Source organism: Siniperca chuatsi, linkage group LG24 (genome assembly GCF_020085105.1).
Source record: "Siniperca chuatsi isolate FFG_IHB_CAS linkage group LG24, ASM2008510v1, whole genome shotgun sequence".
In the NCBI taxonomy this organism is placed as follows: Eukaryota; Metazoa; Chordata; class Actinopteri; order Centrarchiformes; family Sinipercidae; genus Siniperca; species Siniperca chuatsi.
In genome coordinates, this window is record NC_058065.1 from 1633310 (window position 1) to 1656898 (window position 23589).

The following is a 23589-nucleotide window of genomic DNA, read 5'->3' on the forward strand; positions in this document are numbered from 1 at the left end:
CACACTTTCAGTCAACGAGTCCGTCAATAACTCGGTTAACCAGTCAGTCGAAGTCAGCCAGCTGGTTAACCTGTCTGTTCACTCACCATTTAACCAGTCAGTAAATCGGTCACTGAGTCGGTCAGTCAGCCAGGCTGTTAACCAGCTGGTTGGATCACCTGCTTAACGACCAGTCATTCAGGTGGACTCACCGCTCTCTCCTTGTCCGAAGGTTCGGGGACTGAAAAGCTTTTCCTGGTCGGGTTCAGGACGGAGCGCTCCCTGCCTTCTGTCTCCGTGGTCAGCACGTCACCAACCAGCGGGTCCTCTGGGAGACAGACAGACAGGTGGGGAGACAGACAGGTGAGACGTAGGTAGAGAGTTCACTCTGCGGTAGTACCGGTGCTCGTAGTGGATTTCTGCTTGTAGTATTTACCACACAGCTCAAGGTCGCAGTAGTCGACCGTCACGTTTCCATGAACCGCCACGTAGCACCAGGGGCCCTCGGGGTCGTTGTCGGGGTTACGGCATTTGTTGCCCTGCAGACTGACCTCGGGGATGAACTCCTTGTCCACGCTGAGGGCCTTCGCCTCCGCCGAAGACCACTGCAGACAGGTGTGGCCTCCCAGGGTAACGGCCAGGTCGCCGATGTAGTCTATGCCGTAACTGGGCAAACAGTCGCCAGTTCTGACCGGTTCGGGCGCCAGAGTGGGCGGGATGAAGGCCTCACCTTGAAAGAGACAGAGCGTCACGCTGGGCAGACGGATCTACTGACGGGCCACGGTACAGGTACGGATAGTCTCGCAAGACTTGCAGAGACCACATCTTGTGTCAGTACCAGTGTGCCGAGTAAGGGAACCAGAAGGACTAGTATTAGTTAGTAGCAGATACTTGCCACATTTCGGGACCCTGCAGGTCTCCTTCTGGACTGTCGGGTCTTTGGTGAAACACCAGGGTCCCTCCGCACGCTGGTCGGGGTTCCGACAGAAGTTCTCGTGCAGGACGCTGTTCGGCTCTGAAGCATTATACTCCCTGCAGACAGACAGGTGAGCAGGCAGACAGACAGGTGAGCAGGCAGACAGACAGGTGAGCAGGCAGACAGAGACAGGTGAGCAGGCAGACAGGCAGACAGGTGAGCAGGCAGGCAGACAGGTGAGCAGGCAGGCAGACAGGTGAGCAGGCAGACAGGTGAGCAGGCAGGCAGGCAGGTGAGCAGGCAGGCAGACAGACAGGTGAGCAGGCAGGCAGACAGACAGGTGAGCAGGCAGGCAGACAGGTGAGCAGACAGACAGGTGAGCAGGCAGACAGGCAGGTGAGCAGGCAGGCAGACAGACAGGTGAGCAGGCAGGCAGACAGACAGGTGAGCAGGCAGGCAGACAGACAGGTGAGCAGGCAGGCAGACAGACAGGTGAGCAGGCAGGCAGACAGGTGAGCAGACAGACAGGTGAGCAGGCAGACAGGCAGACAGGTGAGCAGACAGACAGGTGAGCAGGCAGACAGACAGGTGAGCAGACAGGTGAGCAGGCAGACAGACAGGTGAGCAGACAGGCAGACAGACAGGTGAGCAGGCAGACAGGTGAGCAGGCAGACAGGTGAGCAGGCAGACAGTTAGTTAGTTGTTAGGTAGTTTAATGTTAACTTGTTTAGTTCATTGGTTCGTTAGGTAGTTAGTTATTTACTAGTTTGTAAGCTTGTTTATTGTTTGTTAGTTAGTTAACGCGGCCTGTTCCTTAGCTAGTTAGCTAGTTAGTTAGTTAGTTAGTTAGATTATCTGTTTATTAGTGATTTAGTTCTGTCTGTTCATTGATTATATTTAGCTGACTGCGTTGCCCTTCGTTAGTTAGTTAGTTAGTTAGTTTCACTGGTAATCACTCACTTTGTTTATTAGTTAGTTCATTCTTTTGCTCCTTTGTTAGTTAGTTGGTTAGTTAGTTTCACTGGTAATCACTCACTTTGTTTATTAGTTAGTTCATTCTTTTGCTCCTTTGTTAGTTAGTTAGTTAGTTAGTTTCAGTGGTAATCACTCACTTTGTTTATTAGTTAGTTCATTCTTTTGCTCCTTTGTTAGTTAGTTAGTTAGTTAGTTTCACTGGTAATCACTCACTTTGTTTATTAGTTAGTTCATTCTTTTGCTCCTTTGTTAGTTAGTTGGTTGGTTGGTTGGTTAGTTAGTTCTTTTGTTTGATATTTTATTAATCACTTTAGTTTTCTTTGTTCGTTTGTTCCTTTGTGAGTTAGTTAGCTAGTCAACTTGTTTAGTAACTGATCGGTTAGTTAGTTACCTGATGATGGGATGTGGGAAGCTGTGCCTCCAGTGCTGACACTGTCGCCCTGATTTAGTGATGTTGATACTTCCTTCATAGTTCACTCCCTTACCAGAAATACACTGACCTGAACACACACACGCCCACACACACACACACACACACACACACACACACACACGTGTACACACACACACGCACACACACACACACACACGTGTACACACACACACACACACACACACACACACACGTGTACACACACACGCACACACACACACACACACGTGTACACACACACACACACACACACACACACACACACACACACACACACACACACACACACACACACACACACACACACACACACACACACACACACACACACACACACACACACACACACACACACACACACACACACACACACACACACACACACACACACACACACACACACACACACACACACACACACACACACACACACACACACACACGTACACACACACACACTCTGTCAGTGTATACATATATTTTATAATATTAACGTTTTTGCGTTGCGTTCGTTTGTATTTACCTTCTATGCATTGTCTGATAATGTTGATTTTGTCTTTTGTTCTTGGCGTCTGTCCTTTACAGTCTGGAGGACAGACAGACAGACAGGCAGACAGGTGAGACGGAGAGACAGACAGGTGAGACAGACAGGGAGACAGACAGACAGACAGACAGGTGAGACAGACAGACAGACAGGTGAGAGGTGAGACAGACAGACAGGTGAGACGGAGACAGACAGTGAGACAGACAGACAGACAGACAGACAGACAGGTGAGACAGACAGACAGGTGAGACAGACAGACAGACAGACAGGTGAGACAGACAGACAGAGACAGACAGACAGACAGTGAGACAGACAGACAGACAGACAGGTGAGACAGACAGACAGACAGACAGGTGAGACAGACAGGGAGACAGACAGACAGACAGACAGGTGAGACAGACAGACAGACAGACAGACAGGTGAGACAGACAGACAGGTGAGACAGACAGGTGAGACAGACAGACAGACAGTGAGACAGACAGGTGAGACAGACAGACAGACAGACAGAGAGACAGACAGGTGAGACAGACAGACAGACAGACAGACAGAGAGACAGACAGGTGAGACAGACAGGCAGACAGACAGAGAGACAGACGGGCTGTCAGATGTTTGTGTACTCGGGGTTGTGTGTGTGTGTGTGTGTGTGATCTGTTCTGGACTTTGTTCATGTTTGCTGTGCACAGATTAAAGTCCGGCTGCTCGGCTTCAAACTAACAGTAACTGGAACATAAACTTCTCGAGGTTAAACAGAATAAAACCAAGCGGCTCTGAACGCTAAACCACGAAGGAGCAGCAGCGGAGTCCGTCTCTTCTGACTCGTTCCCAAAATGTCCGACTGTCTTTAATGTGACGCGTCTGGCTGAAGCCCGGCGGCCGGGCGAGCTCGCTGAGGTCACGCGCCCCGTGGCACTTTGTTCAGACGGGGTTTTACTGTCGTCTTGGAAAAAGAAGCGTAACAGACTAAAATAAAAACGCAAACATTAAGAAAGAAAAGCGAGTTGCTCGTTCGTTTCTTATGTCGTACGTTTGATTCTTCCTTTCGTGTGATTTCCTCTGAACTAAACTTCTTCTGACTAATATTTCAGGCCGGAATGCGTTCTGTCCGTCCTGTTTGGTGTCTCCACTTCCTGTCTGCGCGGCGGCGCCGTGGTACTCACCCAGGTATTTGGCCCAGAAGTGTTCCTGAAGAGGAGACAGTTTCTGGTTAGATTGTCACCTGACGAGCGCGGACGCTGATCGAGTGAAATGGAATCGGAACAAAGTGGGGTCGTACCGTTTTATCCGTCTGTTCAAACACCTCTCTGGCTTCTTCGTGGTCACAGATTTCCTCGATACACTCTCTCTCCAGGTTCCCTAGTCGGGATTAATACACATGAATATTAATACACAGTAATATTAATACACAGTAATATTAATACACAGTAATATTAATACACAGTAATATTAATACACATGAATATTAATACACAGTAATATTAATACACAGAGGTCAAAAGGTCGGGGTAAAAGTACAACAGTATGTCCTTAAAGTACCAGAAGGAAACGTTGTCATCGTGCAGAATAATAATATTATGGGATTATAATTCCTGACGTGTTGCAGCTGCTCACTTTAATCACTGTATATTCTGCTGTGCAGCTTCATCAGTAATAATACACCATCATTTATTAGCTGATTATACTGTGTGTTAATCTGAAGCTGCCAAACCACTAAAGCTTTCAGACACACGCACGAGTGCAAAGTGAAGTACGTCGACATCGTACGTAAGAGCAGAGCTCGTGTTGACGAGCTGAGCTTCCTGCAGTGGTCACATGATGGAGCGCTCGTGAGACACAGCTGATCCTCTGCTTTATTTCTTTAGTTACTGGACGCCGTTTCCTGCTCGGGCCTCTAAAAACGGCGTCTCGCGCACACAATAAGAACGCAGCGCTGACGGAGACGAGCTCCGCCCGCGAGCTTACCTGGTTTCATCTCCTCGAACAGCTGATTGGCCCGACGGTTCCTGACCAGCACCTGCGAGGCCAGCTGGCTGTTGAGGAAAACTACAGACAGGCAGACGGTGAAAATCTGCGTTTTATAGCAGTTGGGTGTTTCTATAACTTATAGCCCGTTTATCAGCGAGTATCAGCTGAAGATCGCCTCTTTTAAAACAAACCTTCATGAAGGGCGACTCGTTACATTAGTTTTAGCTCGGTGTACCTAACAAAGTGTTTTAAATAAAGTTTTACACTGATTAATTTTCTCATGCGACACAGTTAAGGTGGGCGGCTGGAAGAAGAAGTAGCAACGCTGCAGAAATACAACATGTGAGAAGTGCACAGGAAACAGCAAAAATATAAAGTAATAAATAATAAAGTCCTCCTCATTTAAAAGGCCCCTGTGATTGTAGTATTACTACCTTTATATGTAGTTTAATCTGTAACAATGTCAGTATTTATGCTCATCATAGGTGTTTGTAAAATCTTACAACTGCTGGTGAACGCAGTAAATGTACTCGGCCAGCTTTAAGATTCAAGTCCAACTGAGAATCACAACGTGGAAATGCGTTTAAGGAACCTTCAGAAACATAAATGATATTTTCTGCACCCTGAACGTCTTGTTTCTTAACCTAAAACACTTTCTCTGAAATACTTTCTGCAGTTCTGCCAGCATTATCCCGAGCGCTACACCTCCACCTCCACCTCCACCTCCACCTCGTGCTGCAGCAATAAGAAGTAACGTGGAGGCGACGGTACCGTGGTCTGCCAGGCAGCTGTGCAGTAGAAACAGCAGTAGAACAGCAGCTGGTTTAGATGTTGGCTCCACCATGATCCAGACCTCCGAGCAGAACCTCAGAACCAAATCCAGCAGCCTCTGTCTTCAGTGTGGCCCTCGGGCTCGGTCTGTCTCTCTCTGAGCGTGGGGGATTATTGACCAAAGGGTCAAAGTGTGAGTCGGACTGATGAGTCGGACATGTTTAATGTGTTTACTCTGACTCACCGAGCTGCGTTCAGGACAGCCAACACAGCGAGCGCTCGCGTGGCAGCGGAAGGTGGAAACGATCGATGTGAAATTGTACTTTGTGTGCAAATATACGCAGCTTAAAGTCACGAAGACGCAGAAACAGACGTGCAGGACGTCTGAATACATGTAGTGCGTGCAGTGTGGACGGGAAAAGAAAGCGCTTATCGAATGTCTGGGTTGATTTTCTAATCTGTTAAATAAAAAGGAGCTCTTTGTAGAAAAACGTGTATATTTCTGAAAGTAAGGAAAAGGGTCGTTTAGATATAAAGACTGTGGAAATATTAGCGACTATATGACACTTCTGTGTATCATACTGGATTGGCACCCAGCTCTAATCAACATTTAGCTTCTCTTCGAGCCTTTAGATGCTCAGTACATCTCCATTTTTTAATTAATAACTATTTATTTAGTTTTCTTGAATAAAGACAAAACAAGGTGACTTTACTGATACAAAATAAAGTAACATTATAATAAATACACACAAATAAACAAAAAAATGCAGGAATTTGTTGTAGTGAGTTCTTCAGCTTGTCCAGATGCCTCATTAATAATTAACAGGCCATGTTGTGTGGATTTCATCATCATAATAATAATAATAATAATAATAAACTGTGGGGGCGGAGCCTCCGACCACGAGAGGCATTGGTCTGCGGGGGTCTGTGAGGGTCTGCGGGGGTCTGTGAGGGTCTGCGGGGTCTGTGGGGGGTCTGCGCGGGGTCTGTGGGGTCTGCGGGGGTCTGTGAGGGTCTGCGTGGGGTCTGTGGGGGTCTGTGGGGGTCTGTGGGGTCTGCGGGGTCCTGGTGCTCCGCGGGGCTGCTGGCTGTGCTTGGGATGGCGCAGGTTTGCGGGGCGGGGCACGGCTGTCCTCTGAGGCCCGGTTTGGGGGCGTATGTGTGGGGATGGGACGGGGGTCGTCCCCGAGGGTGTCTCTGGGGTTGGGCTTTGGGGGTGGTCGGTCCTGGGGGTCCTGGGCGTTCGCTGGCCCCGGTGGGTGCTGGGAGCTGTTGTGTTGGGGTGAAGCACAGGAAGGCTGAGAGCACGGCGACACGTGATGTATCGGTATCACTCTGATTTTAATTTAATTTATTTTACCCCCGTTTTGTCTCTCTTTGTGTGCATTTGGTTTTTCACCTGCGTGATTTGCACCTGATGGCGGCGCCAGAGAAACGTCAGCATGTCGCTACAAACCTGAGGAATCTTAACCGAGCGGAGGAAACGTTAGCGTGACAGCCGTGACACCGGCAGCGAGCGCACGAACTTTTGTTCCCGAGCTGTTTGCAAAGACGTCACCTGTGCAAACGAACAGCTGCTGAGGTCGGAGGTCAGGTAAACGTCGGGGTTCAGATCCTGACCCGTCCCCTCTGCGCACACCTTTAAAACCTCACAGCCAAAACACAAAACACGTGAACGACATCACGCGACTGGAGGAAAAGAAGTGTAACGCTGAAACACGTGTCGAATCCAGCTGCTGTCTGACTCAGCAACTCGGAGCAAATATTGACTGAGGGGACAGGTTTCGCCAGAGTTTGGTCGTCGAGCCGCTCAGAAACAGAAGTGGGAAGGGCTGAGCTGTGCTCCACCAGAACCCAAACAGCCACACCTGCAGTGTTTCCACCGGTTTTATTCCGAAAAAGGGTTTCCTGTGGTGCATTGAACTATTCTTAAAGTACCAAAAGTGCTTAATATTTCAGAATAATGTGTATTATATTATTGGATTATAATTATTAATGTGTTCATCACAAAGGTGGAGCTACTTTTAATGACTTTACGCAGCTGGGCAGCTTGTGAATTTCAATAAAGTTTTATCTTTATTCATAATAATACATCATGATTTAATAGTTGATTAAATGTGTTTAATAATCCGAACCTGTAAAGTAACTAAAGCTTTAGAATAAATGTAGTGAAGTAGAAGTTCAGAACTTGAGTAAATGAACTTAGTTACTTTTCACCGCTGCTTATAAACCAAACTAAGCGTCACGTCCTGGAGGCTGCAGTATTTCTTACATCTCTCAAATTATAATAAAACTGATGATGATGATAACTCAGGAGAGCCAACTTCCTGGTTTCTTAACAAATGTCTAATTTGGATATTTGTAGAAAATGAAGAATAAACATCATTAAGCTGCATACTGGAAGTCAACAGTACAACATCCACATATTGAGCTGTTAATGCTGTAGATATTCAGGTAGTCGAGCGCTAACGCTGCCCTCTGGTGCTGGAGTTATTAATCAGAACTGCTCTTCATTAGATTTTTAAAAACTCAACATTTTACAATCAGCAAAAACAAACCCAACATGCTAATTTTGACACTGAACGCAGCAGAAAATGTGTCGGGGTCCTTGATTCAAACTGCAGCCTTGAAATCATCTGTTTTGTTTGAAATATTATTCTGAAGATTAAATATTCTTTCTCTAACTGAATGAAAGATTTAGAGAATTTACTCCTCGATCGTCACATTTAAGGCCGTTTATCCACCTGAAACAGTAATATTCTCAGTGTGAGTTTGTGTCAAAACATCACATTCAAGTTTAAACATTAAAACAATACATGAGTTTAACACTGGGAGTCAGACTGCACACTTTGATAATAATAATAATAATAATAATAATAACTTAATTTATATTGCACCTTTTAAAACAGTGCTTTACAGTAAACACAAGTAACAAAAGTCAAAATACACAACATAAAATATAAAACAAGATGAGATCAATTAAATGTATTGGGACATACAGTTGTGCCATCTGTGTAGAATGTAAATCGATATTATATAATAAATAATAGGGGCCCCAGTATTGACCCCTGGGGGACCCCACAGAAGAGAGGAGCACTAACGGAGGATCATAAGGTCAAATAAAGTTCACCTGAGAGTCTGGAATGGTAGAAACGAGTCTGATAAAAGGTCTTTCATCTTTAGTCAGGGAGTTATAACAGTTTATTTGGTTATCTAAGACAAGCTGGGGTCACAGGGCTCCAAACTCCAGGCCAGCAGGTGGCGGTAATCCACTTTAACGTCGGCTGCCAGCCGCCATTAAAGAGAAGAACGAAGAAGAAGAAGAAGTGCTGCTAACAATGGCCGCTTCCACGGAGTTAGCGATGGATCACCTCCCTTCAGACCCGCTGCTGCACATTTTATCCTTCCTGGGCTTCAGGGACCTGGTCCAGTATGTATCTGACACCGCAGCCCGGAACACAGTGGCAGTAAACAGTGTTTGTTTTCTAGAAGAACAGATGAGTAAAGCAGCTGCAGGGCGCGAGCATGCTAGCGGCTGCTGCTCAGCTAGCAGGCGGCTAACAACAACACGAACAAATCCGTGCAGTGAAAGTAACAAAAGAAGCCTCAAACATTTAATATTCATGTCCCGGAGGAAAATATATGCAAATTTAATCACTCAGTCAGCGATTAAACTAAAGCTAATGTTGTCAAACGAGCCACTGTGGGCTAAAACTACGTTCACTCCAAGCAGCAGCAGCTCGTTAGCCTAGCATCTCAGCTAGCTATTGATCTAATTTCTAACAGAGAGGTAAAAACAGATGCTGTCAGCTGATTGCAGCCAGTATTGATTACAGTCAGACCTAATCGGTAGCTGTCGTGTAGCACCGAGCTAGCATGGCGACTCGTGATAAGCCACAGGTCTTGATTACAGTTAGCCTCCTGCTAACAGCTGCTAGCAGTTTGTTTACGTTTGTTAGCTTGTTCTGGCCACATTATTCTTGCTTTAAACGTTGTAATGTGGCTTTTTACTCAAACACTACACTCAGCTGCAGATTTGAGGTGCTCGTAACTTCACTTTATGCTACTTTTACATTTCCACCGCACTGTTTTCAAACCTTTTAAAGACAGATTAAAAAACTATAAACACAATATATTATCTTACACAGGACTGCAACTGTCTATTTTTATTAGTGATTCGTTATTTTCAGTTGTGGAGGAAGTATTGAGATCCTTTACTAAAGTACTAATGTAATAAAAGTATTATTATGAGCAGTTAAAGTGCAGCACTTGAGTAAATGTTCTCAATTAATCGTTTTGGCTCTAAAAAAGTCCAAAGTGACGCCTTCAAATGTTTAGTTTTGTCCGACCAACAGTCCAAAAAATAAAAAGTTTATTGTGATATAGCAGCGAATGTTTGGTGTCTTTCTGTCTGTTGTTTTTGAGTCCGTTAAAGCTGATCTGGATGAGTTTGTTGGACAGTTTAAAGCCTCCTGTGTTTCCTGTGCAGCTGCAGTTACGTCAGCAGGAGGCTGAATGAGTTGTACAAACACAACCCGCTGTGGAAAACCCTCTGCTCCAAACACTGGCTGCTGACCGAGTGAGTACAACGCCGCCTCAGCTTTCCTTTACAACGCTTCTCTTCTCTCGGAGCCGGGGTCAGGGTGCGGTTAGCCTAGCTTAGCATAAAGACTGGAAGCGGGGGGGAACAGCTAGCCCGGCTCTGTCCAAAGTTCAAAAATCGGCTCACTGATTAACGCGTCGTATCTGGTTTGTTCAATCTGAACACAAACAGTTTCATCGTGTGCACATTTCTGTTCACATTAAACAAACAGCGTGTTGATGATGTGTGTGTGTGTGTGTGTGTGTTCAGTGCGGACCGGCTGCAGAGCGGCGTGTCCTGGTTCTGCCTGTTCAAACAGTACTACAGGGACCTGGGCCGCTACATCCAGTACTACCCGGTCCTGAAGCGGGCCTGGGAGCAGCTGAAGAGCTTCCTGCAGCAGCGGTGTCCACGCATGATCGCATCGCTCAAAGGTGACGTGAGCGCGGCGACGCGCCGGCTGTGACGCCAGCGCCGCCTGCTGGCGGTGATGATGCGAAGCCAGAACGCGCTGCTGACGTACAAACACTACAAGCCTCTTCTGAGTCCATGATGATAAACTCATAAATAAGATTATCAGCAGCATTAGTTTCACTTTTAACTGTTAGACAACATGAAGTCGCCTTTTTGGCCTTCCCCGTCGGTGTACGCTCGTTTTCCTTCTTTCTGACGCCAAATCATTTATTTATGTGCTTTCACTCATCAAAAGAGATTCTTTTTGTCCTTTTCGAAGATGTGATATAATGACTAGAGGGGAAATGTCTTCATACGAACTGATGCCGGTCCGTATGAAGACAGCTGTGTTGGATTTGTCGTCTGCTCTTTCTGGTTCTTTCTGAAATGCTTTTCCTTTTTAATCTGAGAAAACCTTTTGGTGCGCACGAAGGTTACAACGTTGGCTGTTGTGTTTGTTTTCCCGCTCAGAGGGCGCCACAGAGGTGGAGCTTAACGACATCGAGGCTCAGATTGGCTGCAGGCTTCCTGACGACTACCGCTGCTCGTACCGGATCCACAACGGACAGAAACTGGTGATCCCGGGGTCGGTATCAGTCTGACAGTCTCGCTCACGCCCGGTCGTCTCTCTGTCCAACCGCCACCTGTCTGTCCGTCTGTGTGTCCTCAGGCTGATGGGCAGCATGTCCCTGTCGAACCACTACCGGTCGGAGGTCCTGCTGGACGTGGAGACGGCGGCCGGAGGCTTCCAGCAGAGGAAGGGGATGAGGCGCTGCCTCCCGCTCACCTTCTGCTTCCACACCGGCCTCAGCCAGTACATGGCCCTGGAGCCCGCCGAGGGGCGCAGGATGTTCGAGAGCTTCTACCCCTGCCCCGTCCGTAACCTTCCTGTCCGCCTTTCAAAATAAAAGTGCTGTGCAGAGAGGGGAAAAAACACCAGAGCATGAAAGTTAAAGTTCCCTCAGAGCTGAATTCATTAAAAAATGTCCGTGGCGTGATCTTTACGTTTGCTCTGGTGAACTTTGAATTAAGAGTTACGTCTCGTCTCGTGCCGGCAGTAATGATACTTATAAGGTGACGTCCTGCGCCTCTGAACGAACAGCAGGAAGCTTTAATCCATCCTCCCGTTTTCTGTCACTTGTCCAGTTTGCATGAATTTAATTATCAGTAGGAATTATTGTTACATGCTGCTATAATAAATCATTCCAGACCAAACTGCCCCTACTGGTTTTCCATCGTACTTAATACTAAATTCAGTTCAGCATGGGGGACGGTGACGTATCGTTTCACACCAGAGTTAGTGAAAGTTTCTGTGGATTTTCAGCGCGTGTGTAGTTTTCGTGCTGAAATTGCAGTTTACAGTCCAGATGTGTGAACAGAGTGGAGTGCAACACGTTAACGAAGTGGAAGCAGACGGAACAGCGAGCGCTTTAATCGGCTCACGCCTCGTTCTGACTCGCTGCCTTTGTCTTTCAGGATCAGACGGCTCAGGATCCTTCGGCCATCGACATGTTCATCACAGGTCCGTTCAAGACACATCAAACACGTTTTCAGATTCACTGTCACTGTCTGAGGACGTTATCTCTGATGTCCGTCGTGACTAACGCTTAGAAATCAGAAAACAGTCGCTCCTTCTAACTGCAGAACCTGCCTGAGAATCCTGCTGTTTTTAGCTTCCCTCCCCTTCAGCAGCGCAGTGATCCAGACAGCTGCCAGCCTTTACCTGTGGCCACGTTCAAAATGTCACGTTACAGATGTTACCTGTTCCTGCAAACGTGTGTGTGTGTGTGTGTTCAGGTTCCCGTTTCTTAGAGTGGTTCACGATGTACGTCCACAACGTCGTCACAGGAGAATATCCGATCATCAGAGACCAGATCTTCAGGTAACGCACACACACACACACCTGCATGCACGCTGTCTAAACCTTTTTTCAGCCTGGACGCTGCTTTCTCATGTTTCTGCGTCTCTGTGACGAATGAAACTGGTCCAGCACTGAGCGATCATAAAGCACGCTTCATTCAAACTGGATAGGAACAAACTCAAACTCACCAAAACTCTTTCCACTGTCCCAACAATCACCAAACTCTTAAGATGTGAAAATATCGAGGGAGGAGCGAGCAGGAACTACGGGTCGACCAAACCAGAGTTGGTGACCGTTGGAACAGTGGAAAGACATTTTGTTCCTATCAAGTTTGAATTTCCTATCCAGTTTTATGATGATCTGCGAGGTAAAATTACTGTATTTGTCAATGGGGTCTGGTGGCTTTGACTGGAGCGATATAACGGCTGTTTCCGGTCAAACAAAAAAACAAGCACTTTAGGATTACATCGCAGCCCGTTTGACGGCTGCAGCGCTCTCGCTCGGTGCTGGACCGGCTTCAAACAGTGCCGTTCCCATTAGTCACCACGGGAGAGTCGGGTCCAGGTTGACACAGGTCTTGTTAATGCACTGTACGAAATATATCGTCGTCTGTTACGCACAAAGAAAATGAAATCAGTTGGAATGAAACGATGTGAATTAGCCGATTCTCTTAAACAATAATAACGAACCAGTCAGACAAATACAGAGTTTAACTTTTCACATTGTTCCCATGACAACCATCGATGGATAAAAAGGTTGAGTATCAGTTTCTCAAAACAATAAGTACGTTCTGGATCCTTTCAACCTCATTGTTCACGTTTAATCCACATCCGTCCGAGCGCCAGCCGCTCTCCAGTTAACGGAGATCTGATGTAGTTCCTGACTCGGCTCAGACGTTGTGAAGGTTGTGTGTGTGCTTGTCTGCAGGTACGTGCACGATAAGGGCTGCGTGGCGACCACCGGTGACATCACCGTCTCCGTTTCTACCTCCTTCCTGCCAGAGCTTTCCTCCGTCCATCCGCCGCACTTCTTCTTCACCTACCGCATCAGGTGCCGGCCCGCCCGCCTCTCTGCTCGCACAGCACACGCTGCTCCTGTCTCTTAATGACTGTGTGTTTCCAGGATAGAGATGTCGAGCGGCGCGTCGCCTGAAGCCGCCTGCCAGCTCGACAGCCGCTACTGGAAAATCACCACGTCCGACGGCAACGTGGAGGAAGTTCAGGGGCCCGGCGTGGTCGGTACGCTGCGCGCGTCACGTGACCGCCTGTACAGCTGCAGATCGGCCGATGTTACCTGCTGAATTTGTGTCTGTGTGTGTGTGTGTGTGCGCAGGAGAGTTTCCGGTCATGACGCCTGGAAAAGTCCACGAGTACGCCAGCTGCACCACCTTCTCCACCCCGTCAGAGTACATGGAGGGTCACTACACCTTCCACAGACTGGGTAACTTCTGCACTTCCTGTTTGATCGTAGTAACGCCCAAAACGCCAGTTTGGTTCAGCGCTTGTGTGTATCGTTGCTGCTGGCTTTAACTCTGAAGCAGCTGCTCTTGTTGTTGTTGTTTGTTTGTTTGTTTGTTTGTTTCTCTTGTAGCCAATAAAGAGGAAGTTTTCCACGTGGCTATCCCTCGCTTCCACATGGTCTGCCCCCCCTTCAGAGAGCCGGTGGTTCGAACGGTAACTAACGTTATAACTAAAGACGACGAGTTTGTTTAGCGAAGGTTTGTTTCTGTTGTTTTCTTCCTCTGATGGTTTTATTAGTGCAGCTTTTGTTCACGTTTAACTCGTGATGAAGTGCAGAGCGAGCGACGGCGCAGCTGAAGCCTCTTGTTGCCGTGTCGTCGTCCCGCATGATGAAACTTGTTTCTTAATGAAAATGACTCGGGGGGCTAACGTTCCCGACGGTGTCTGATACCTCTCCAGCAGAAGGCGCCGACCGGCTACACGCCCGCTTCGACGACCACGACGACGACGGCGAGTACTGCGACGGAGACGGCGACGACTTCGGCGACCTGAGAGGAATCAACATGGCCGCCTTGGAGGGAGCGTGGTGCCCTCGGCACATCTGACCTCCGACCCCCACCACCATCCCTACTGCAGCGTTGTCAAGGGAACCAGACGGACTGTCAGTTAGTCAGGTCTGATTGATGACACTAAAACCTCCTGGATGACCTGAATGATTGACAGACAGCAGGGGATTCTGGGACATGTAGTACCAACCGGAGCCACGCACGGGACAGAATCGCGTCGACTTCCAGCTGTCAGTCGAACGAACGAAACAAAAAATGTGAATGAGGTGTTTTATAGAACAGATCTGCTAGTTTTTCTCGTTGCTATGTGAAACTGTCTGCTGAGCTCGGACAACGAGGACGGGACGATGACGTCATCGTCGTCCTCTTGGCTCAAAGGATTATCTGTTATTTGTGGCGCCCGGGGACACAAAATGGCCGCCGCCGGTTGCTGCAACTTCCAGTTTACTTTGCCGGCCAATCGGGAGTGAGCCGGAGCTTTGCCGGACAATCTGGGAAACGGTGGCGCTTCATATTTAACATTTAGGTCTGAAATCTGACGCGGGGCTGGCTACGTCAGGTGGAGTGCTGGTTGGTGGGAGACGGACTGAAGGAGGGCAGCTGATGTTGTGATAGTTTGTTTTTGTTTGTTCCACACTTTGACAGTTTCAGTGCGGTTATTTGATTTCTCCTCGGCTCCCAGAATCCAGACGAGACTCGATTTAAAAATGTCGCGGGCTCTCGCGCCCCAGGTTTCGCCTTCCAGGCTGCGTACAGTCTGCCCTTCCTTATCGGTAAAGGTCGTGCTGGCCGCGTGCAGCCTGAGAAGATGTCGTTAGCCGTGCTAGCGGCTACTGACTTGACAAATATCGGAAGCATTAAGTTGAGACGTTCATGTTCCCCAGAGGATGAATCCTACTGACTTCGGTGATCCTCTCACGTGTCCTCGAGCGCCGCCATGAGGTCGACATTTTAATTTCTCCAACACTTTTGGTTTATGATCAAGTTCCTGCAAAACTAATGACTTTACTGCTAATTTAAAAATGTTAGCATGCTAAAACACTAAACTAAGATGATTAGCATTAGCATTAGCGTAACGTTAGGGTGCTGATGTTAGCGTTTAGCTCAAAGCGCAGCCTCGGAGCTCCTAGCGTGGCTGTACACTAAGTCTGTTACTCTTATTGTGTGGTGACGTCACGTCTGCTCGACCAATCGTGATCGATTGGCCGCTGAAACGCAGGAAGTTGTCCCTGAAGCGAACGGAGATCAGTGGAAACGACAGCGGACGACGTGGCTACGCGTTACTTTAAGTTCCTGCAGTGGAAAAGGGTTTAACGGTGGTTTTCCTTCATATTTCCCAGAGTCGTTACGCACCACGTGAAGTCTTTATTCCTGCAGAGTGTGATTATCTACGAGAACCTGGGGTTTTAGTTTGTGCAGAAGAAGAGGAGCGTTTCCTGCTCGTGTCTCGTGCTTCACACTGTTTTCTGAAACTTGTGTTAATCGCATGAAGCAGATTTCTTTCTTCTGTGTGTCGGGGGCGGACGTGTCTTCGCTCTCTGATGTGATTGGTGGGTTTGTTTTGTATGTTTGGCTAAATAAACAACAAATATTCATTGCCGCCGAGTCGCTGTTGACTGTCACACGATCACGCTGTCCACACACACACACACACACACACACACACACTTTACTGACGTAGTTCATGTTGAAGGGGAAAGTAAGTACTTCAGTACACTTCTGAGGTACTTCTACCTTTTTGAGTATTTCCATTTTCTGCTACTTCATACTTCAACTTCTCTTTACAGCTTCAGTTACTTTGCAAATTCAGATTAATAATCCGAAATATAATCAACAAATGAATTAGAATGTATTATTACAGCAGCACGAAGTCATTAAGATGAGCTCCACCTTTAACGCTCAAGTGATGAACACGTTAATGATTTATAATCCAATAATATATTATTCTGAAACACTGAGTATTTATTTTGATGCACCACAGGAAACACTTTTTAGGAATAATTTCAGGTTTTTATTTTTATTTTACGCACAAATTGAAAATGTGCGTAAAACAGGTGGATGGAAACACTTTATTTCCCTCCACCTTCGGGTGTGGCTGTCTTGTTCTTTTGGAGTGTAACTCAACCTTTATTATAGCGCTGTATGCTACATATACCGTTCACAAATCAATACGTTTCAATGAGTTCATCTGTAATAATCAATACATTTTCTGCTCTTTCGTAAAACTTGAAACATCTCGGGGAAACATTATTATTATTATTATTATTATTATTATTATGTTCTACAGGTGTAAAAATACCAAAACACACAATTCTGACTTTTCTTGCTGATAAGCGTCTCGTTGATCACCTGATCACATGAACCTGTTTGCGACTCGACTGGATCGAAAGCCTCGACGTTTTAAAGCAGCTGAAAACTTTCAGGATTCGTCTCTGCAACACAAACTAACTCTGAGCAAAAGAAGCAGCAGTTAAAGTCAAAGTTTGTTAAATGTAGTTGTAATGTGTGAAGAGTTTAAGAAAAGTAAAGAGAAAATACAGAAAAAACCCAAAGTGGTTGTGACTCCGGACGTTTCCGAGCGTTAAATTATTTAAAAAACCTCATTTTGTTTGAATTCACTGACGTCGAACTGAAAAAGTTCACGTGGACTCGACAAAGAAACTAACTGTAAAGTTTTCATCACCGGAAATCACAAAACGGGTGTAGTCCTTCCTCCTTTCAGTCGTCCTCCTCATCCTCCTCCACGATCACCCTCCCTGTTCTCCTCCTCTTCCTCCCCCCTCTCGTCTCCTTCCTCTCCTCGTGCTCCCCCTCCTCATTGTCCTCCTCCTCGCCTTGCCTTCCTCCTCCTCCTCCTCCTCCTCCACCTCTTCCTCCTCCTCCCTCCTCCTCCTCCCGGGCGTTGCAGCGGCTGCAGTGCCTCCTGAAGCCGCCCAGGAAGTGGGACCTGAAGCAGCAGAAGGGGCAGGCGTAGCGCCCGGGCCGATGAGCCGCTCTGATGTGCTGCTGCAGCCGGCTGGGCAGGAAGAAGGAGCGTTTGCACTCTTTACAGGCGTACGGACGCTCGACGTCGTGGCTGCGCACCACGTGACTGATGGCAAAACCTGGAAGGACAAGGACAGGGACAGATTAACCCACAGGTGGAACTGTTACTCGTAACAACGTCGCGTCTTTACTCGAGTCCTGTGGTACTTTTCGTGCTCGTCTCTACTCTGTACTTCACTACATTTATCTGACAGCTTTAGTTACTTTTTAAAAGATTTTTACTCACAAAACATTTATAAACAACAGTTTACACGAGTACAGCTGATAGAAAATTAATTGGAAACTAATTTGATCGACTATTTCATGGCTTCGGCTTAACAAGTGTTTTGGATTTGCTGCGTAACGCGCACCGATCTCCGAACCCAACTGTCTGCGGTCCGGTTGCATTGTGGGTAATGGAGGCACCGAGTTTTGACGAGGAAGAAAAATGTGTGGAATAGAAAAATCCGATATTTCGAGTGTCCGTCGTGAGTCCGACGGCGTTTCTCAGAGTGTGACGATGAATCTTTCGAAGCTTCATTTAGACAAAGAAGCAGTTTGAGGTTGAAGTATCGCGCTGAGGGAAAGACTGTGATTCGGGTGAGCGTCGGTACCTTTGAGTTTGGTCTTCCAGCCACAGATCAGGCAGACGAAGCGGTTGGAGGTGAAGCGGACCACTTTGGCCGTGGCCTCCATCTCCTCCCTCAGCAGCTCTCCGCTCAACCCCACCTCCTCCTCCTCCTCCGCCCCGCTGCTCTGCGTGTGTTTGGGGGTGGCGGCGTCCCGTCGGATGGCCTGGGCGGCGTACGCTTTGGGGATGTCGTGTTTCCTCACCACGTGGTTGATGCCCAGACCTTTCAGCTTGGTCTTCCAGCCGCAGATGAGGCAGCGGTAACCGGCGCCGTCAAACATCAGCACGCTTTCATCCCCTTCGCCGCCTGCTTTAACCGACTCCGGCCTCTGGGAGGCGCCATCTTCCTCGTGTCCCTCCCCTTCCTCCTCCTCCTCAGCCTCACTGCTCCTCTTTCTTTTAAGAGGGTCTTTCCCTCCCTCCTTCTCCTCCTCCTCCCCCTTCTCGCTCCCGTCGTCCCCTCCTCCCCCCTCCCTCTCGTCCATGCAGTGTTTGGAGATGATGTGTTTGTACAGCTTGGTGAAGTCTCGGCTGGTGTAGAAGCAGTCGGAGCAGTGGAACAGCCGGGCGGTGCTCTGGTACATCACGATGTTGCCGAGGCGACCCACCGTCACGCCGTCCAGGCAGGCGGGGTGAGAGGCCGCCATGTGGGACAGCTGGTGGGCGTGGCTCTTGGAGAAATGGCCGCAGAGGGGGCACTGCAGGTGAGCCGCGACGCCGCCTCCCACTTCGCCACGAGTTTGTATGATGACAGACATCGCTGCTTCTACAGAGGCTGGACAGAGACCAATAAAGTTAATTCAAACGCATTCACAAACAGTCGTTAATAGGCAAACTGAAATACGAGCCTGATGCCCTTCAAATGAAAAACCAAAGATATTTAAACTACCGTGACAGAGAATTTAGAGCTGAAAGGATTAATCAATAATCGATCGATTATGATTAATCGTTTAAACAATTTTTCAAGCAAAACTTGACTGGTTCCAGCTTCTCAAATGTGAATATTTGCTGGTTTTCTTGGTCTTCTGTGACAGTAAACTGAAAATATTTTGGTTTTGGACAAAATGAGAAATTTAAAGACGTCACTTTGGGCTCATTCATTGACCAGACTAACAGTCGGCTGATCAATCGATAGTGAAAATAATCGTTAAAGCCCTAAAATTAATGGACAAAATAATCTGCAGATAAACTTATAATGAAAATAATAGTTATACTAAATTGGAGACTTTCCTTATGGTGTTTGGGGACATCGGGAGGACGTGACCTCAGTACCGTAAATTCTCAAATAGTGGCCGGGGCCTTTATTTGAAGCAGGCGTATATTAGAGACAGGCCTTTATTTCTAATTCATTGTTTGATGAATATGATTGATCATATTAGTATGAAGCCCTCTTGCGTTACAGAATTCCTTCATTTCCTAAAAAGGCTTTTATTGTGAAACATTTGCAGGACGTGCAGTTTTAATGCGTGGGATTAAATGATGACCAGGCAGAATGTCAGAATGGATATGTGATTGATGAATATGAAAATAAATTTATTAAAAAAAGCATATTCTCCTATAACAAAGTGTGTTACAGTAGATCACAAGAGGCTCATGCAAAGCCGTTGAAACTGAAGAGTTGGCTAACAGCACCAGGAACTTGTCATCGTGTTAATTTACACACATGATCAATTTAATTTGTGCGAAGTACGAGCAGTCACGTGTGCATTAACGGCCATTCCTATTTGTCAAATATCTAATAACGATCATCAGGTTCATCATCCTCACCATTATCATTGTTCTCCTCCTCCTCATCATCAAGAACAACAAGTTCATTGTTAAATAGCTCCTCTTCATCTTCCTCCTCCTCCTCCTGGGCTGCTTCGCACCGGTTCTCCCGGCTCTGCTGTCGGCGCCGAGCGAGAGCCTCCCGCCCGGCGGCGCAGGGCTGTCCCTCCCTGAAGCAGAGGATGAGGTCGTCTTCGCTGCCGTCACTTTTCACAGACAGTCCACAAACCTTGAAAGACTCTCTGATCATATCCTGGTCCAGTTTGTCCCAGGCTGCGACGACCCAGTCCACCAGCAGGCGGCGGGCGGGGGCTTTTAGCTTCCCTGCGGCTGTGTATTCCTTATCTGCGTCCCCCGCCGCCCACTGATCGTAGGCATCATGCAGACTCCGCTTGAAGGGCTGGTTCCACATCACATCGGGGGCTTGGACATATTTAGTGCAGCCTCCCGGGATCTCCGCCGTCGTGATGTTGTAGCCACGTTTCAGTTCAGCTTTGGTGGCGGCGCCGATGTGGCAGCGGTACGAGTCCCACACCAGGAGCCGCGGGGTGGCGTTGAATTTTCCCACCACGGACTGCAGCCAGTCTGCGGTGAGAGCGTCGTTCATCCAGCCGTTCACAGACGTGGAAATCACGGCGCTGGAGATCTGCTGCTGCGGCGCCTTCGCTTCCCCAGCAGCCCCTCTGAAGACGATATACGGCTTCAGTTTGGTGCCGTCGGCCTTGGCGGCGAGGACGACGGTGAGATGGCTGTTCTCGTGTCCCGTGGTTTTCGGAGCCACGCTCTTCACACCTTGTGTGTCTGTAGCAGTGGGGGACAACACGTCAAACCCAACTGTAGCCTCGTCCATTGCAATGATGTCCCCCTCTAAAATCCCTTTAGAGCTGACCGCCTTGCCAACGTAGTCGACAAACGAAACCAGTTTCTCAGTGAGTAGATTCGGGTCTTCCTGGCTCATGGTGGTGCGGCGTCGAAGTGAGAGGTCGTTGCGCTCTAGAAATCTTTGTAGCCAACCCGTGCTGGCCACAAACATCTTGCCCCCATCGCTCACTGAAGGGTAGATCTCCAACGCTTTCTTTTTGATCATATTTCTCGATACTCTGTTATGTTTGTCCCACATTGAGTAAATCCACTCTGAGAGCCTTTCCTCCAGCTCCAAGCTAACTTTCTTCCTCCCGCCTCCAGTTAGCCGTGCTCTCCCCTTGTCGGCTAACAGCAGCTCGCCCTTCTGTTTCCTCCAGTCCCTGATTCTTTTCGTGTCAATGTTAAAGTGCCGCGCAGTTTTCTCTCCCGAATGTGTCTCCGCATACTGCAAAACTCTCTCTTTGAATTTGAAATCAAATTTCCGTCTGGGTGCCATGCTCCTCGAGTTCACCCTCTACGGTGTGCTGGAAAATTCAGTGGGGACATTAACATGCACGCACCCGCAGTGACTGGAAAAAGGACAATAACACTTCAGATGAGTAATCCAGAACAACAAAGTATTGAAAAATGACATGATTATATTGTTGAATTTATTAAGTTAAAGCGATGTAAATGTACATTAAGTTTAGTCGGCATGCCTATTATATGACACCAGGAGTTCATCGACCCGTTTTTTACCCCCGACCATCATTTGAGAAAATACAGTATTTCTAAAATCCTGGCTCCGGCCCTGGAGAGTGCGATCAGCATTATTCACTACTTTCTGATGTTTTATTATCTAAATGATTTACTGAAAAATAATCAATACTGCTTGAACGAAGCCCTACACTGGACTTTATGATTGTCACCTGAACCAACCTACTAATTTACATTTTATGTTCAGCTACGGACAGCTGATAAACTCATCTCGATCCAAAATGAGACGCCTTTAACCAGACTTGATTTATATTTACGCTATTTTCCCAAACTAAAATCGATAGTGGAAACAAAAAGACTTATTTAGAACGGAGACTTGTCTCTTCATTAAGTTCGCTGTTTCACACATTATTCCGGGTCTGTCCCGGGATTGTAACTATAATGTAATAACGGTAAACAGTCCGGCTGCTGCTTCGCACCGTGAAACAATGGAATAACGGACCGCAGCTAACAAGCTAACTCCCCGGCTAACGCGCTTAAAACCGCATTTTAAATCCTCTTTCCCACCGAACTGCCTCTCCCGCCGGGTGTGTTTTAAATGAAATAACGCTGCTTAATCGGAACTGACGGGGAAATCACTCAGGAAAATCATTTTAACCGTATTAAATCTTCAAGTTTGGTCCGGACCCACCGATTAGCTTCAACCCGCTGAGACGCTAACACTCGCTTCTTTGTTTACCTCCAGCACAGCCAATCGGCTCGCTTCCGCTGTCTGGTGATTGACCAATCACAACAATCCCGTCAACCCACTTCTCCCCTATCCGCAATTATCGCGAGATCTCAGTCCTGCTTTAAACTCAGAGGTAAGCCTTCGTTATAATCGTTTACAGATGCTTGAACGATCAAATAAACCAATTGCAACATCAATATTATTCAAAATAAATTACCAAATATTACTAATATACTCCAGCACTGTACATAAAGTTTATTTTATTTAGACCCGTACTCAAATGGATCAGCACTTAAGAGATTTTAAAGCCGCTGATTGGTTTGTTTCCTGCTGAAGAACTACAAATGAAGTGTGAAGCCTTGAACACAGACAGAATATTTTAATAGATGATGCATATGCTGCAGAGTAACTGTGATACACCGTGTGTGTGTGTGTGTGTGTGTGTGTGTGTGTGTTTGTATCCAGGGCAGACTAATGTGATTAATGAAGCTATTTTTGTCTGGAGAGAGCGGAGGAGGAGAGGACTACATCTCCCATCACCCATTTCGATGTGACATCATCTTTCCGTCAGGTGCGTGCGTGCGTGCGTGCGTGCGTGCGTGCGTGCGTGGCAGTCGTCTAATTGGCTGCTGGGGGAGATGCCGGCCTGGTTGGTTGCCTAGCAGCGGTTGCTCTCAGAGGTACACGGGTTCTGTAGCTAAACACAGTGAGCACGCAGCAAAGTGCATTTACTGAAGCACAAATACTTGATTGTGAGTGTTTGTGACGAGCTGAAGGATGAAGAGTTGATGAAGAGGAAACTCCTCCTCCTGAAGCTGAATAAACCCTTTAACCCCCCCTCGGATCAGCTGGGAAACGCATCGTCACAGAGCTGAAAACAGGCTGTTTCTCTGATACGTGGTTCTCACAGGACGGCGACGCTGCAAACACCTGATGATCTTATAGACCATGATGCATTGCTGCAGGTTAAACTACCCAACAGGATGTAAAGCAGTTAAAATGAGTTCGACCTGAAACATCTGCAGCAGTAAAATGCAACACACACATGAATGCAGCAGGAATATGAATCCAGAAACATCAGATATAATAAACACTGACAGGAAGCATTTTACTGCACAGGGACGACTCTCACTTTAACTCCATGTTGCTGATGATACTTCAGACTTTTACTGCAGTAAAGGATGTGAACACTTCTCCCCCCGCTGGGGAGGGGATGATGGGAGAGAGGAAGTTAGGGTCGAGCGAGGATTGGCTTGAGCAGAGAGAGAGAGAGCAGGGAGGGGGCTTTTATTGTGGTAGGACGAGGGCGAGAGAGAGAGAGAGAGAGAGAGAGGAATCTGTGTCTGAACTTGTGTTTTCTGTCTTTGTTAGCTGA

General features: G+C 47.4%; 3 protein-coding genes and 2 long non-coding RNA genes across 6 annotated transcripts in view; 3 read left to right on the forward strand and 2 right to left on the reverse strand.

The window, feature by feature from the left end:
- The window catches only part of f2 (coagulation factor II (thrombin)), a 7911-nt gene extending 2099 nt beyond the window's left edge, over positions 1–5812 (reverse strand). The window contains 10 exon segments of the mRNA XM_044187556.1: positions 192–242; positions 245–307; positions 416–709; positions 875–1011; positions 2262–2370; positions 2827–2889; positions 4005–4029; positions 4121–4200; positions 4807–4887; positions 5581–5812. Of these exon segments, the coding sequence (XP_044043491.1) occupies positions 192–242; positions 245–307; positions 416–709; positions 875–1011; positions 2262–2370; positions 2827–2889; positions 4005–4029; positions 4121–4200; positions 4807–4887; positions 5581–5653 (976 nt within the window). The 5' untranslated portion in view covers positions 5654–5812.
- LOC122872027 lies at positions 917–1342 on the forward strand. Its single transcript, XR_006376990.1, has 3 exons — positions 917–1045; positions 1264–1291; positions 1332–1342. It is a non-coding gene; the product is annotated as an uncharacterized LOC122872027 (long non-coding RNA).
- On the forward strand, positions 3254–3835 carry LOC122872025. The gene is made up of 2 exons (XR_006376988.1): positions 3254–3296; positions 3388–3835. It is a non-coding gene; the product is annotated as an uncharacterized LOC122872025 (long non-coding RNA).
- A 2779-nt stretch (positions 5813–8591) lies between the features above and the next one.
- On the forward strand, positions 8592–16102 carry fbxo3 (F-box protein 3). The gene is given in 13 exon segments (XM_044187575.1): positions 8592–9010; positions 10070–10159; positions 10433–10596; positions 11087–11201; positions 11286–11490; positions 12092–12137; positions 12413–12497; positions 13404–13526; positions 13599–13714; positions 13809–13916; positions 14067–14149; positions 14396–14417; positions 14420–16102. Coding segments are annotated over 13 exon segments (1371 nt in total). The 5' UTR covers positions 8592–8918; the 3' UTR covers positions 14542–16102.
- A 388-nt stretch (positions 16103–16490) lies between these two features.
- LOC122871912 lies at positions 16491–22269 on the reverse strand. 2 transcript variants are annotated; one of them, XM_044187511.1, is made up of 4 exons: positions 22176–22269; positions 19925–21357; positions 18141–18932; positions 16491–17606 (listed from the first exon to the last, which is right to left on the reverse strand). In XM_044187511.1, the coding sequence occupies exons 2-4, from the start codon at positions 21282–21284 to the stop codon at positions 17221–17223; spliced, it is 2538 nt and encodes an 845-aa protein (XP_044043446.1). In that variant the 5' UTR covers positions 21285–21357; positions 22176–22269; the 3' UTR covers positions 16491–17220. The 2 variants fall into 2 exon arrangements, with proteins under 2 accessions (XP_044043446.1, XP_044043447.1); XM_044187512.1 differs by having other exon boundaries at positions 22143–22226.
- Between the last annotated feature and the right edge of the window lie 1320 nt (positions 22270–23589).

Coding starts and splice junctions, on each gene's coding strand:
- LOC122871912 (XM_044187511.1), bottom strand. CDS start 21,284: ATGGCACCCAGACGGAAATTTGATTTCAAATTCAAAGAGAGAGTTTTG. Junction 18,933..19,924: donor GGAGGAGAACAATGATAATG/GTGAGGATGATG, acceptor GTCTCTGTCCAG/CCTCTGTAGAAGCAGCGATG. Junction 17,607..18,140: donor CTGGAAGACCAAACTCAAAG/GTACCGACGCTC, acceptor TTGTCCTTCCAG/GTTTTGCCATCAGTCACGTG.